This window comes from Anopheles funestus, chromosome 2RL (assembly GCF_943734845.2).
Source record: "Anopheles funestus chromosome 2RL, idAnoFuneDA-416_04, whole genome shotgun sequence".
NCBI classification, from domain to species: Eukaryota; Metazoa; Arthropoda; class Insecta; order Diptera; family Culicidae; genus Anopheles; species Anopheles funestus.
In genome coordinates, this window is record NC_064598.1 from 98,235,980 (window position 1) to 98,250,547 (window position 14,568).

Sequence of the window (14,568 nt, forward strand, 5' to 3'; positions counted from 1 at the left end):
CTGATGTGTTTCTCGGTTATTTTGGCTTACCCTTTAGATCGCATCACTTCTCCGACGAGGGTCGTCGAGACGAGATCATACTGAGAACACTGAGTTGAGGTTCCTTATCAAGCAGCACGAAGATGCCAGAAGGTCGCTAAAGTAATTCCTCCCCAAGCCCCTGTTCTTGTACCTCGCAGACGAGAGATGAGAGTTTCCACCAATTAGACGGTGAAGTCGAGACGACACCGTAAGACACCGCGCGTTCGCATATAGAGAGGTTCAGTTTCATAGGTTCGAAGAATTAACGACAAAAAAAACGACATCACTCGAACTTCACTCTACTCCAAGTCTTTCCAACATGATGCCAGCAAAAAAGCGGTTAGCGAAAATTGCCGCGGGATAACGAAAAAAATACAGTTATCTTCATTACCAATTCGCGAACATTATCATGGATGAGCGCTGCACTCGGTCAGGCTTAACGTTGTCCCGAGGGTGAATTTTCACCTCACCATCATTCGCAGGGCTAGAATAGGACGGCAGGTGTATTTTACAAAATGGTATTTTTCTTCAATGTTTTTGAGTTTTGTTAGTAGCACAGCAGTATCTACTGATCTGTCGATCTTTATATACAAATGAATTGACACGAAATCATACCATAAATCCTTTTTTCGTTCTTAAAACCTGATGATAGTATTATGATTTAATTTAATGCTGTATTAATTAACTTACTCATTTATAACGCATTATATCCATTAGTGCGCACTGTCAATGTAATTGATTTTGTACATCATTTCATTAGAAACTCATGCTCGATTATATTGCTATTCCTCGTTTTTTTGCCACCATCGCCACACATTATATTGGCGAACCAAAATCCAGCATTATTTATGAATCATGGCCATGAATACGTTTCTATTTTTAATATGCAGCATCACTTACTTCCAATCGAACCGGACCAGTCCTCGTTTATTTCAACGCTTTACCATCCTACGGACGAAAGGCTCCGCTCGCCTGGCGGTAATGCTTTTTTCCTTCCCTTTGCGTCGCTAAAACAAAACCGCGATGCTTCCGTTTCTTTCCCGCAGTGATTCTCTAATCTCTACTTGTTTGTTCATTCATGCTTTTTTTCCAACGAGCTATCTCGCATCGTTCATCCCAATGCTTTTTTTGTGTGTGGTTTCGTTCGAACTGGCGACTGTCTGCTGTTTTCCATCCGCCTTTGATTGACAGCTTTAGCACTCGGATTGGTGTCAAATGTGTATGCGCCGCACGACGGCGGGCAAGATGCCGCGATCTTGACGTGATCGTTTCCTACAGACACATATACACACGTAACACATAAGCATCACACTATCAGTTTGGTCGTGATCGTCAAGAAACTGATCTTCTTCAACGCCGGGGGCTTACATGCATGGGGGTACATGAGAAAAACCTGGTGAGAAGAATGTTGGATGGGATGTTGATGCAAAAATTTCACTTTTCGCACATTGTCGTTGACCTGCGTGAAACTTTCGGTTATCTTGGTTTGGTGTGCTGGTCGCAAAGGGGTGCAAGCATTGTAGCAACATCCTCTTCCGGATCCATTAAGCAAAAGGGTGCCCCGGAGCTATACAACCCGGTAGAAAGTGAAGCGTGATCGTTCAGAAATGAAAGCAACCAGCAGTAAAGGAACAAAGAAATTGACTTTTGGTGGTGGTTTTCCTAACAAATGGCCAAACCGGACAAAAATGTAATCGCAACCATCTTACACTTTTGTTCTTGGGAAATGCTCGAGCTGGGTAATGATGATGACTAAGGTCAAAAATAACCTTCAAAAAGAGAAAAATACAACTACATATCACACATCAGAGGAGAGCATGTTGTCGTTTAACCAAAAAGTTAGGATAGGAATCATTTTATGAGCAAACCTGAACACAAAAATAGCATCAATAAAAGCCGTAAATATTCGAAATTCATCAATTCCTGGTCTGGTTCTGGTTTAGATTCATTTTGGCAGCTTTTGTTCTTCGAGGTTTGGTTATGTTTTTGTTTACTTAAATTTGAGCAATTTTTGTTCACCAGATCACTCACCGTGTGGTTTGATTTGGTTGAGATTGCCACGTAACTTCCCACACACTGTAGCTTTTTGTGTTAGTTTATTCAGATTATATTTCAGATGTGTTCGGGTTTGATATTTTGCCGAATGTTTTTATGTTCCCTATATAAGTGCAATTGAAGCATTCAAGAGCAGTAAAGAAAGAACCAAAAAACCGTATGCAACATTTACCAGCAACAGTTTTCCGTCGTACTGGTGTTCATGATATAAACATAAAACCGTTCTGATTGGATGAGCTTTTGATGTAGTTCGGTGATGGGAAAGAATGCATCCCAAGCACAAGACAAATTGCTAAGTAAAAGGGAGCAGTTTGCAATTTCCTTACCGATGCATTGCACTGATCAAAGACGTAATACCGTACGTATTCTTTTACGAACAAACGTAACAATCTTCTTCCAGGTTCCGGTACGCAACAATTTGCATTTAGATTGCATAGTTGAAATGAGAGTCTTTTGATGAGCACATAGGGAAATAAGATCTTTGCTTTGTGATGGTGCTGGCATTGTGCCAGCAAAATGATAAACTATTTTTACTGTTGTTTGCCATAAATATCTTATCAAAAAATTGCCTCCTATTAGATGCTACAGATGACTTCCTTTTGTCAAAAAAAAAAACACAAGAAACATGAACCCAAGCTGACGGATGTGGACATTTATTCACATGATAAGAATGGTTCATTGAAAACACGAAAAATTCCACCAAATCTTCCAACGCTTCCCCAGCCAACAGCCGCATTCTGGGATGGTCATGATAATTTGTCTTAAGCAAAACGCAAAAATTAACCTCGAAAGCAGTTTGGAAATTCTGAAAACGTGCGGATAATTACGTCCCCGTCCCAAAACCCCGACCAACCGATCCGAACCGGATGTGTGCGTGTGTGTATATATGCGGAGAGGCAGAGGCAATCTGTAAAAACAGATCGCTCATCGGTTTGCATCTGTGTACCAACAAACGGTCCGAAACCTTTACCGAAACAAACCCCCAGTGCTCGCGCACTGACTTCATGACCCATTTCCCACCGGACCGATTACACGAATGTGTCTTGTGGGTCTCTTCGTTTTAACCCTGCTTCGGTGTTCCGAGTCCATCCGTCGAACGCGCACAGAATGACAAACTGTCTCAGGCATATGCCCCTTTCGTTCCCATTCTGTGCCACCACGCGTTTTTTGGCAAATGATGAAGGAATCTCGAGGGTTGGCTAAAGTCAAAAATTGTAATTTCTGAGGTATTTCTAGTGTCTTTCTTTATCTCGAAGTTTTCTGGTTGCGATACCCATTTTCCCATCGAAATGCTTCTCGATGTGCTAAGAATGGGAATATATTTATGGGAAGAGTTTGAGTTTTTGCTCATTACAGAAAAACAAGAAATGATTTATAACAGACATGCGATCAAGTGTGTTCCAATTTTAGAACACTATAAGCTAGCAAGAGTTTTTTTTAATGTTTTACCTATTTAATTAATTTATTTTTTTCTTCTTCTAATTTAACGCATTTTTTTGTTGTAGATAACAAACACATTTTATTCGCAAATTTCATTAAGCTAAAAGTTATCCTTTTACTTACATATTCACATGTTCAATTAATACATAAACATACCCCATTCTTGCATTCTCATCATCTACCGTACCTCGCACGTCGAGTACGTCCACGTGGGGAAGAAATTTAAATTAAAATTTTCATCACTTAAAAGAAACATCACAAAAGCTTTAATTAAATCCTCACACACGGTGAGCAGCACTTGTGTTTGCGAACTCAATTTAAGTTTTTTTTTATCACGCGCACCGTTGCCGTTTTCAACTTTTCCGACACACGACGACAGGAAACAAACTTCATTTCTGGAGCGAAATCATCATCCAAACACCGCAATGGAGAACAAAAACAAAATGTAGCCAAAAATGCACAAGTCATTTTCTATTAATCAAGCACGTTTTCGCTTTCGGAATGGTTTCGGAAATATTTGCCATCTAATTTTTTGTTTGTTTTGAGGATATAAACTTCCCATGGTGAAAATGCTTGGAAATAGTTATTATCCTGTTTTTATTCTCGAATTTATTCATCACAACCGGATTAAGCCATTCGTGTGCGTGTGTATTTCTAACCGTGTCGTTTCTAATCGATTAAAAAGCGATGAAAAACTGCTTCATAAACACTACCAAAACAAACATCGACCTGTTCGATCGAAGCGAAAACCGAATCGATAAGTCGAATTCCTGTGTTCCCTTTCAGCCAAAGCACCGTGGAACACACACCTCAAGCGACATCTCTGTCGTATTCGATTCCGAATGACACACCCCTGTTGGGAGAGTTTGCCTCTATCTGTCGAAAGAATGCTCAGTGGGAATCTTTGCGAAACGTTTTTACAGCTGCTGATATGCTGGTGCCATGATTATTAATCCTATTAATCAAAGCAAATGCTGTTGATTTCTCCGCTGGGAGATGTTGGACGTGTGTTATGCATTCTCCTTTTACATGCAAATTAGACCGCAACGATTGGCACAAGAAAATGGAGAAAAGAGAAATAGATTAGCACACTTCTCAGGTGGTTTCGTTCGATACGGGCAGTGTTTATGGGGCTAGCTTTTGTTGTTGTGGAAGGTGAAATCCCAGTTTGCTAATTGTTGATCGTGTACCGACGAACATAAAGACATTTGTATCGTAAATCTTGACCACCGTATCCATCCATCGCAGATGAAGATTAAGATTGGAATTGTCTGATTTTTTGAAAGAATGTAAGACCAATAAAGACAAAAAGGAAACATCCAATCTACTAAATTATAGTTTAGTATTTTAGTATCCAGTTTATCCTAAAGATGGTACTCAATTTAGGAATGTTAATTCCTTCTGTTGGAAAACGTTTCTACACGATCGAAATGGGAAGTCCTTATCAGTTGTTTTGTGCGATAAAAGTGTCCAAGATTTCCTGGAGTCTATTCCCACTCTGCGAAAATCCGGGATGATGTTTAACCTACATCTATCACGTACGATTTGGGGCAGTGCGATACAAACAAGATACGTGATAATACACCCATCGGGTAACAGAACACCTTCAAATTCATGCGTGTCGTGTGATGGATTTAGTAGATCGATAAGTCCACCATTCTGAAAGATCTTGAATAATCGTAAAAAAAGAGAAAACGGCATATACATCCACAAAACCATACTACCACCTAAGCAGCAAATGGAGCATTAGCAAAATGCACGATAAAATCTCACATCCACTTTGCAAAGCAAAACATCCAAACAAAAAAAATCCCATTCGAAACAATGGCATGATTGATTGTGGTACGATTTTAACCTAATGCCCAGGGGAACCTACAGTACTACCTGTGCGGGTCGATCTGCACATTCGATAAACGTCTGAAAAGGCCAAGTTTCCATACATTTGGAAGGAGTGCTTTTTATTTCTGCTGGAGCTGTTGGAGAAGGTATCACGCGAGATAAGCAAAAAAAAATATCGCTCTACAAACCGAACCTTTAAAGGCATGGTGGGCAAGTGGCAAACATAATCAGCATAACAATACCAAACACTGCCTAAATGTGGCGCTCGTTGATTCGAAGGGTACGTGAGATGAATTCTCGACCTCTGTCCTGTTGGCTCACGAAAAAGGTGCGGCCTTTGTCACGGCGGGGGGAAGTGCGGTTTTTATTGTCACATTATCGTTGTGGGCATAAATCCGTGTGTGCCTTTCTATGCTGTTATGGTTTTACTTTTTATTGTTATGTATGTTCCTTCAAACTTCTCCCTTCCTTTCTGCGACCTAGAGCGGTTTTATTTGGAATAAAGAGATATATCATGCCTTTCATTTTCATTTTACCCGAAGCGATTGTGAAAGCATATAAAATCTAAATCACGGACTATGGTGCAATTACACAAATTAACCTCCGATTAGATGCGTTTAGGTTGTTCCATGTGGGATGGGAGCTTAAGCTAATGATAGGCGTGAATTTATCGATGAGCAGGAGAATAGATTTCCCTCTAAATTACACATGATCCAGCAAAGATTAATGAGATAAGGAGATATACTTCTTCGTTCTCCGCAGTATGAATGACATCTCATAAATCCACACATTTTGTGCATAATTGAAAATTAATTACACTTTTTTCTATCCATTAGAAGAAGGAAAATTCCGTGCCATCCGTGGGAGGAGACAGACACATTTCCTCCCTGCAGACGCCTTGCCACTAGGATAGTCTTCTGTCCATTTAATCCCGATGCATCTCGAGCGCTTTAATTTGCCGTAATGAAGTTGCTCAATTAACAATTATAATTATGTTAATTTTGATGCATAATCATGAATTTTCCTCCCCGTGGGCATGTATTGAATACATACGCTGATTGTGGAACAATTTTCTCCTCAATCTTTTTGACCCACCTCGTTATTTCTCTCTATCTCTCTCTTGCTCTTCCTGTTCTTCCTTTTCAAGTCACATTACTTCCGCGTGGAACTTCAGAAATGAATATTTCTGTTCCATTTATGCGAAAATATTCACCATCCCTACAATCGCATTCCGAATGGGTTTAAATGATCGATTTAAGCCGAAAACATTCGCCCTCCCCCCATTGGACGGATGGAGAGGCGAAACAGTAAAAGGTGATGAATAAATCATGATTAAATAATTGACTCTGTGCTTCAATAGAGTACCGTTCTGTGAGCTTCTCTGTGAGGCTTATGTACGTTCATTTAAAATATTAAACATACAAGTAAAAGCTTCACCTTCATACCATGCAAATGGATGGGAAAAAAGGCAATAATTTCCATGTCATCACGCTGTAAACTTTTTCCACTTTCAGTTTATCAGCCCACTTTGAGATTGTATTAATTTTCTAAAGTTATAATTACACGATTTCGTTCCCTCCCGTCTGAAGCTTCATCCCTTTCGTTCGTAAAGAATAAAGAACCCAATAGTACGGTGTCGTTAGCCAACAACCGAATGATGCTTATAATTATGAGCAGAAGCAAAAATGAATAGAAAAAAATACCGCATTGCACCGTCGTCTGAAAGGAGATAAAGAATTACTGCAAAAGCATACTGACCGTGCCAGTAACTGCCATGTACTGCAGTGTCTAGTAAAGTCTAGGATGAAAGGGAATTTTACACTCTTCACTGCACTTCTCCGTTGCACTGATGCTGGGTTCTTGTTATCTATTTACCAAATGGTTTAGTGGTTGCAGTCTTCGAAATGAAAAAAAGCAATGAAAGGTATTCTGAAGGAAGATTCATTTATGAAACTATTAATGAGGAGAGTGTTGATAAGGAAAAAAAACAGCGAAATATTCACCGTAAAAAAATGGCTTTAAACAAAAACAGAAAACATCTCATTCGACACGTAAAACCATAACAAATCCCACACAAAAACACGTCCGGTGTTTTAATCTCATATCAACAAATTTTTCGCTGCGGAATAATTCAATTATGCTCACGCCCCGGAGCTAAGAGCTGAAATCGAAATTGACATAAATCCACCACCGTATAAAACCGGCATCGAACGCGAATGGTAAAAATCAAGCAAGCGTATGAACTGAAGTCCAAAATTGACTGTTTGCACTGGACTCATTGTCACGGTGCAGGCGACGGTAGCGATGGTGCCTGGCCAAAATCGACCGAAATGTGTCTCTGTTCATTTATTCATACTGTAGTATTTGGTCAAACTCATTCGGACGTGTGTTTGCACCGTTTTCCACAACTCAACCACCTCCGTTATAGGAGTGTGGGCAAACAAACTTTGCGATCGTATCTGATCGAATTAACCGCTGCATCCTATTGTTGCGGGGCGATGAACAGCAAGAACGGGAAAGGAAGAGATGGGCCAAGAGTTCCACATTTATCCAGTGCAGTGGTACCAATTTGTCAATATGTTTGTCATTTTGAACGTCAGCAGAAGCTTCGGAAAATGTCAACCATTTTCCCAATGGAACAAAACAAAACCAAAAAAAAAAGGGAAACTCACATGCTTTCAACTTCCTTGTTGACATCCAGTGAGAACTGCATTCATTTTTCAACAACTTGTTACCCCGAACGTCGTATTACCCTTTCAACCACGATAAAGCCATGATGCAAAACGATGCCAATGTTTGAACATCATCAGGCATATTTATAATCCATTCGCTGCGGGACAATCTTGACTATTCCAGATCTGGTTATGAATGTTCAAGAATATTAGGTTGGTTGATAAGTTACAGATTGTTTTGAAACAACATTTAAATAGTGTTATTTAATCGATCAGCTCATAATATACAATTTTAAGAAAGTCCCACCAGACCCAATCATAAGTATAAGTTTTATGTCTAAATGTATAAGTTTAATGTGTTCTAAAACTTAACACAAACCCCAATAGTAAAAGAAAGCGAAACAACAACTAACAAAAAAGGCAGAAATAACAGACATTCGATCGAACATCATCAAAAACTTGAACAGCGTCCCTGTTCGAACGTCCATGTTCAACAAGATTTTCGGCGATCTCGTCGTCGTCGTTGGCAACGATCCAGTTTCGTACCATTTCAAAATCCGGCTTTAATGGTCGTCGAGAGTCGTCGATGGAAAAGACAAATCAAATTATAGTCCCGAATGGTGGACAAGCAGCGGGGAAACCAACGGGAGAAGACGAAGGATTTAGGAACCATTCCGGGCCGTGTCGTTCAATAGAGCAGTAGAAAATATTTTACTAATACTCCCCCACAAACCAACATGTTGCGTTCAAGCGGGGGGGAAGACACAAGGAAAGCTTGTCGGAGTCGGATTAAGTTTGCAGATTGCTCGGAAATTCTTTCCTTCCCGTGTCGCTCCTTGCCTGCCTTGAATGTTTCGAGTGGTCGCCTGGTTGCTTGTCTGCAAGGTTGTGCCGGTGAAAATTTATAAACTCTCCCTAGTGAAACATTCCAGCGCTCTGTGGTTGACACGGGATCTGAGCCGCCCTGAGCCTGCGTGTGGTAGTGAGGAATTGTGGAGTCGGGAAGGGCTCTCCCTGTCACGCGTGTATCGAATCGCGGACATATTTATTAAGAGAGAAATGTGTTTATGTTTGCTGTTTGGCTGGACCACCGATTTTCTATCCTTCCTTCAACTGATGTGCGCGACCATCTCGGGAGTGCTGATTTATTCTGCTGTTTATTTTTTTCCCCACCCCGATTGGCGAAACACATTCCCCGGCCCGGCGGGCAAACGATTTGAGTTGAATATTTTGTTCCTTTCTTTCTGCCGGTTTGACCCTCGGCTGGACCCCGGCTGGTGTGGTTTGTTTTGCTTGCCGACACTCCGACACATCCGAAATATCCGTGTAAAATTCGTGACCTACCACGGTTCTAGCGGCAAGGAAAAAGGAGGCGAAAAGATATAAGCATACGGTACACTGCTGCTTTCGTAGCAAACTGAAGAAATGAAACCTGCTGGTGATCTTAACCTTTCGCAACATTTCGTCTCATGTTCGCAACTGTGAGGTTTAAGGTGAGGTGAGAAATATTTTATGTTTCTCCTCCTGATGCCGTTGGCTGATTTATTTCCAAGCCCTTCTGCCTGTTGCGGAAGGAATATCCTGTAGTGTGCGGGTGATAGGCGAATGTCATTGAACTAACGAGGATTTCGCTTCACTGATCACCACACCACAGCCGGAGTGTGGTTTAATGCCGCCAATCTGTTCAAGGCTACTACATCCCGAACACGATCGCTTTGCTTTCCGATGGACCGTTCCAGGCGCCCGTGATACGATCGATACGAGACGGCGGCATCGAACCACGTCTTCCCGTACCGTTCGACCAAACCCCGGACATGTGGTTTCGTAATTTTCACTTTCTCACGCAATTTCTCACTCCCAGACCGTGTGCAGTGCAAGAAACGAGATTTATCGCATAATTTGATTTAAATTACACTACCCAATACTCGTTGCTGACTGGGACTGTGAGGCTAGTCCAACAGGCTAGGCTTTTTGCATAGCCATGGATAGACACACACATTTTAGCTGGACACGATGTGCAACTCTGGTCGTACACCAACTGCTCGATAGAGAGATCGCTGACTCTCGCTGCCAATTACGATGGCCGCAAGCGTTTTGATTAGCATCCCTCAGCACTGCTCAGGTTGCACTGCTCCCGACAGCACAACACGACACTGCTTACTTTTTACCGGTGCAAATTGATCCCACGAGTACGATGGTGGGCAGAAGCAACAGCAGCAGTAGAGTCGGGAAAACGGAAGCTAGAAACAGTCGAGCTGCACATACAGGCGGCAAATCTGGCCGGTGGGCAATAAAACTTCAATTGCCACCCTACTTCATCCGCTGGTCGGCGTTGGTGTGGTGCAATAAGCAACTCAACGCGATCGAACACGGCGACAAAAATACGCTGCACCCGGCTTTAATTAAAAGGCAACACGGCATGCAAAAAAGCCGACAACAGGCAAGAACCGATCAGGCAGTTTCCTTCGGGCTTTGGCGATAAAAACTGAAGGGTGGGCGCACTTATGGCGCAGCACTAATAGCTTCTTACAAGGATGCGGGAACGCCGCTATCAAAGCTGTTAACGAAACCGATGGCTTTATCGGTATGTGCACCTACTGGCAACGCCAAGTTTTGCAATATTTCATGTCACGTTTAATGCACCACAGCGACATTGTTTGATGAAATTGGCAGTGAAGTCTAGGGTAATAAAAATGAGCTGGGCGTCTAGGTGTCATAAGCGGAGATCCCGAAGACGATAGTTGATTTATTATTATTCATGTATGCACTCGACCATCAATCTGGACGCATACAGTCCTAATGGAATGATTTATGTTATCGCATATTAATATGCTATCCAATCAAATTGCCTAATTCCCTGTCAGGGTCCGTACTCCCATCATACGGAAACACGACCAGCTCCAAAGGACATCAAATGTCCACAACGCTGCTCGACTCGGGTTTACCTGTGCTAGTCTCGAGTGCCTTGCCTCGTTATTATTGGCATCGTTGTTACTTGAAGGAGTGAAAGTGTCATCGATTGAATATTGATAAGTACTTCGATTTCCGTCCATAATTGATAACTCCTCGGGCAGATTTCTTGTCCATCGGTGGTGCACTAACATCCTAGAAGCGCCATCAACTTGTAGCACGAGTCTTCTATTCATAGCAGGACCGGTTCCAACAGTGGGAGATGTCAGGAGTGATAAATTGGAGATTGATTTCCATTTCAACGGAACGAGCTAGTCGTTACCTTTCACTCGGACTAGCCTTGGGACATTTCAGCACCCACATTACGTCTACTAATGGTTTCCATCCAGCTGGATGACGTTCTGAATGGTTCCGGGAATTAGACGACGTCAGCACGTTCTTCAAGTGCATTACACTCGGCATTAGGTTCCATGTTAGTTTACTTAGAGTGTGCGGTGTTGCTGGGTAATTATCGTCCTTGAGCTTGGTCATTCCCTTTCAAGATATTCTCCGAGGTTTCGGATGTACTTCAATGGAGATGAGTAGTGATAGTAAATATTAAAACCATTGCAGCCCACTTTAGCATTGATCAAGATAATCCCACATTCCTAGGGGTGTATTCATCTCCATGAATCCAATAAGGAAAGATAACTGTTACAGACGTTAAGGACAAAAGACAAAGTTCGCCGTAGGATTTACTTCATATAACATATTTTCTCCATTAAAATCACACCACATAAAGGTATCCAGTGAAAAAAGTGCTCAAAATCAATAAACTGATATGAAATGTCTCATAACTGTTGGAAAGGATGGAATTTCTCCCTACAAGTTATCCTCTACTTCTGCCATCAAAGGAGTAATTACAAAAGTTCATAATGCTTGTAATGTTTTATCGTTTCTTCCAGTACAGTTCCAATGCTATCATGAAGATGCACAAGTTGAAGGATGTTGTTGTAGGTGTATGTTTGCCAATAACCCGGAGCGAGATAAAACTTTGCCTTGAAGAAACAGAATACAGGATACACTACAGTTTTACTCATTAATTTTGCATACAACACTCTGCATGTCAGCTAAACGAATACAACGATTGCAAACAGACTCACTTCAGGTATTGTTTCTCTCCCAATTGAGCGGAAGTAGAGAAGGAAAGGATTGAATGTGCCGGAAAAAATATCAAAGTATAGTTCTTGCAAAGAATTCTATTCGATTAAGAGTTATCCTTTGTGTTCACATCAGTATGCATGTCACACAAGTGCATCTCCCTACCGTTGCACCAAATTTCTTCTGGAGCGTTGTTTCAAATCATGGAACATGGTTTAAATATTCACAAAAGAACTAAAAGCAATGTTCATCTGGACATGCTAGAGGACAGGATGTTGCTAGGAAAAGAATGTGTAATTGATTTTAAGTGTAACCAATACACGTCTAAAGCTGTAAATGAACAGGATGATACCCGTAATGCAACGCTTATTTTCTAGCAAAGGCACGAAATTAGTGATGATGATTGTTTGTTGTGGTCAATCAAAGCGAAGATACTTCTAATGGACCATCCCAAACACACATTTGATTGCTCTAATCCTTCCGTCTGTCCGTTACGGCGGTTTGCATTTCGTAGAATGTTTCTAACCGAGTGCAAACGTCGGAATGCATTCCCAGTTCTACGTTCGAATGGTTTTGTTGAGGAGGCGGCAGCATCCGGAACGGCTTCGTCTAGACATTCGTCATCTTTGGAGCAGGTACGTGGTGAGGAGTTCACCATGGCCAACAAACAAAGGCATCTTCACCGAGCTTCTCGTTAAATTCATGAACGAAACAATACCATCCGATTCGACGTTGATGAATGCACACGCAGGAAAGGCCTGATGGAGCTTTTGTATACAGCCCACATAAAACGGAAGTTTCACCCGTACCGAGCGCTTCAAAGACACTCTGCTTCCTGTGGCGGAAGTAATTTAATCCCTCGCTTCCTTCTACTTATGTGCATGTGGAAGATAGATGTTTGTGGTAAATATTGGTCGTGAAAATGGAATCGAAGCCACTAACCCAGTGGCATAATGCTAACGTTGAGAAAAGCTCCGGTAACAAGGCTCAAGGCGTAGAGCCGTTTGTGGGCGCCACCTTCCGTATTGATTCGTATAATTAACATAATGAAATGAAATGTTAGTCGGTTTGATTGCTATGTCATGCGTCGCTGATGCATCATCGAATCAACGTCTGGAGGATGTGGGCGCAGGTGGCATACCGAGTTCATCGGCTCACAAGCACCCACAAGCCCACAGGATGATGATGTTGATGCTGATGGAATTCCGGGTTTCGGGCGGGTTTGTTTGGAATTCGATGGTTAGATTAGACGGACTGGTTTTCACTTACCGTAGAACCAGCATTTTGCTTCACCAAAACGTGGCCTCAAGTAGGTATCACTGCTGTCCGGCAGGTTGTCCAGAATGGCCGCAACGCCCGCAATAACCAGCGGGACACCCCACGCGTACACCTCGTAGATCCGAAGCCGACAGATTTCCTGGCTTTTCTCCAACGATGTTGGCCGTAGATCACTGTGAACGGGAGCGAGAAAGGTACAGGAAAATATTATAAATACCGTACTATAACACTGACCATCGCCCAGTCTGTCAGATTTCCGTATCATTCCACCGAAAGTTGGCAACGCACAAAGTGAGACTGCTAGAAAATCGACGTGGAAAAGATAAATAAAGAGACATGCATGCATGAATAAATAAATAGTTTTACCGGGTGCAACACACACTCACACACACACTCGGTTTTGCAGTGCCGTATCATCAACATCATCATGACGGTAATGCTGCATCAGCGTTTGGCACACACGCCCGGTAGGACATACCGGATTCCGGTACTGATGCCACCAGACTGCGCCAATGTCTGCGTATGCGGAAAATGAAGCTCTTCCGGATAGACAGTGAGCAGAAAGTAGGAATGAGATCAGTAAATGAAGTGCTAACAGCAACGCTGCCAAATGAATGAGTTGCTATACTGATGTCTGTGTCGCAGGATAGGCCATAGGTGTTGCAAGAACGACCAAGGAAATGGCTGAGTGAGCTTTAAACATCTCTGCTTCATTGTACAAATTGCTTTGAGATGAAGTTATCGAAATAATTTCTATTCCATGCTGGGACTGCTGAACAATTATAGAAATACACTGAAGCAACATACAAACAAAGTATTTTAAAACAAAAAAGTCCCTAAATACATCACATCTTTTTAGAAATAAATTTGTGAAAAGAATGCCCGCAAATCTATACCTAGCAAGATTAATCAACCGGTCAAATGAGGTAGCCACAAATGATGGCCAGCATGCAAAAGACCGTACTCTAACCTGAACCTAAATCGTAACGATGCAGAACGATACAAACATGCCACCGACATGGAAAGCGCAGTAAATATTTAATTTTGCTCTTAGACCATTTCAATGGAGTTACTACAAATTTTTTATGAAGTCTGAGGAGTGCTTTAAGTGCGCTAGTGAAGTAAAAACACTGATCATCTTGTTATACGTACTCATCATCGTTCGATTTCCGTCGAGCGGCAGTGAAATTCGGTTTCCGAAATACGAAAAAAG

At 41.8% G+C, this 14,568-nt stretch overlaps 1 protein-coding gene across 4 annotated transcripts in view; it reads right to left on the reverse strand.

Moving 5' to 3' along the window:
• Positions 1-14,568, reverse strand: part of LOC125763435 (probable G-protein coupled receptor Mth-like 1) — a 144,004-nt gene that overhangs the window by 16,388 nt on the left and 113,048 nt on the right. For all 4 annotated transcript variants that reach the window (XM_049426639.1, XM_049426640.1, XM_049426642.1 and 1 more), the window contains exon 5: positions 13,347-13,528. In XM_049426639.1, coding sequence (XP_049282596.1) covers positions 13,347-13,528 — 182 coding nt within the window. The remainder of the gene's footprint in view (positions 1-13,346; positions 13,529-14,568) is intronic.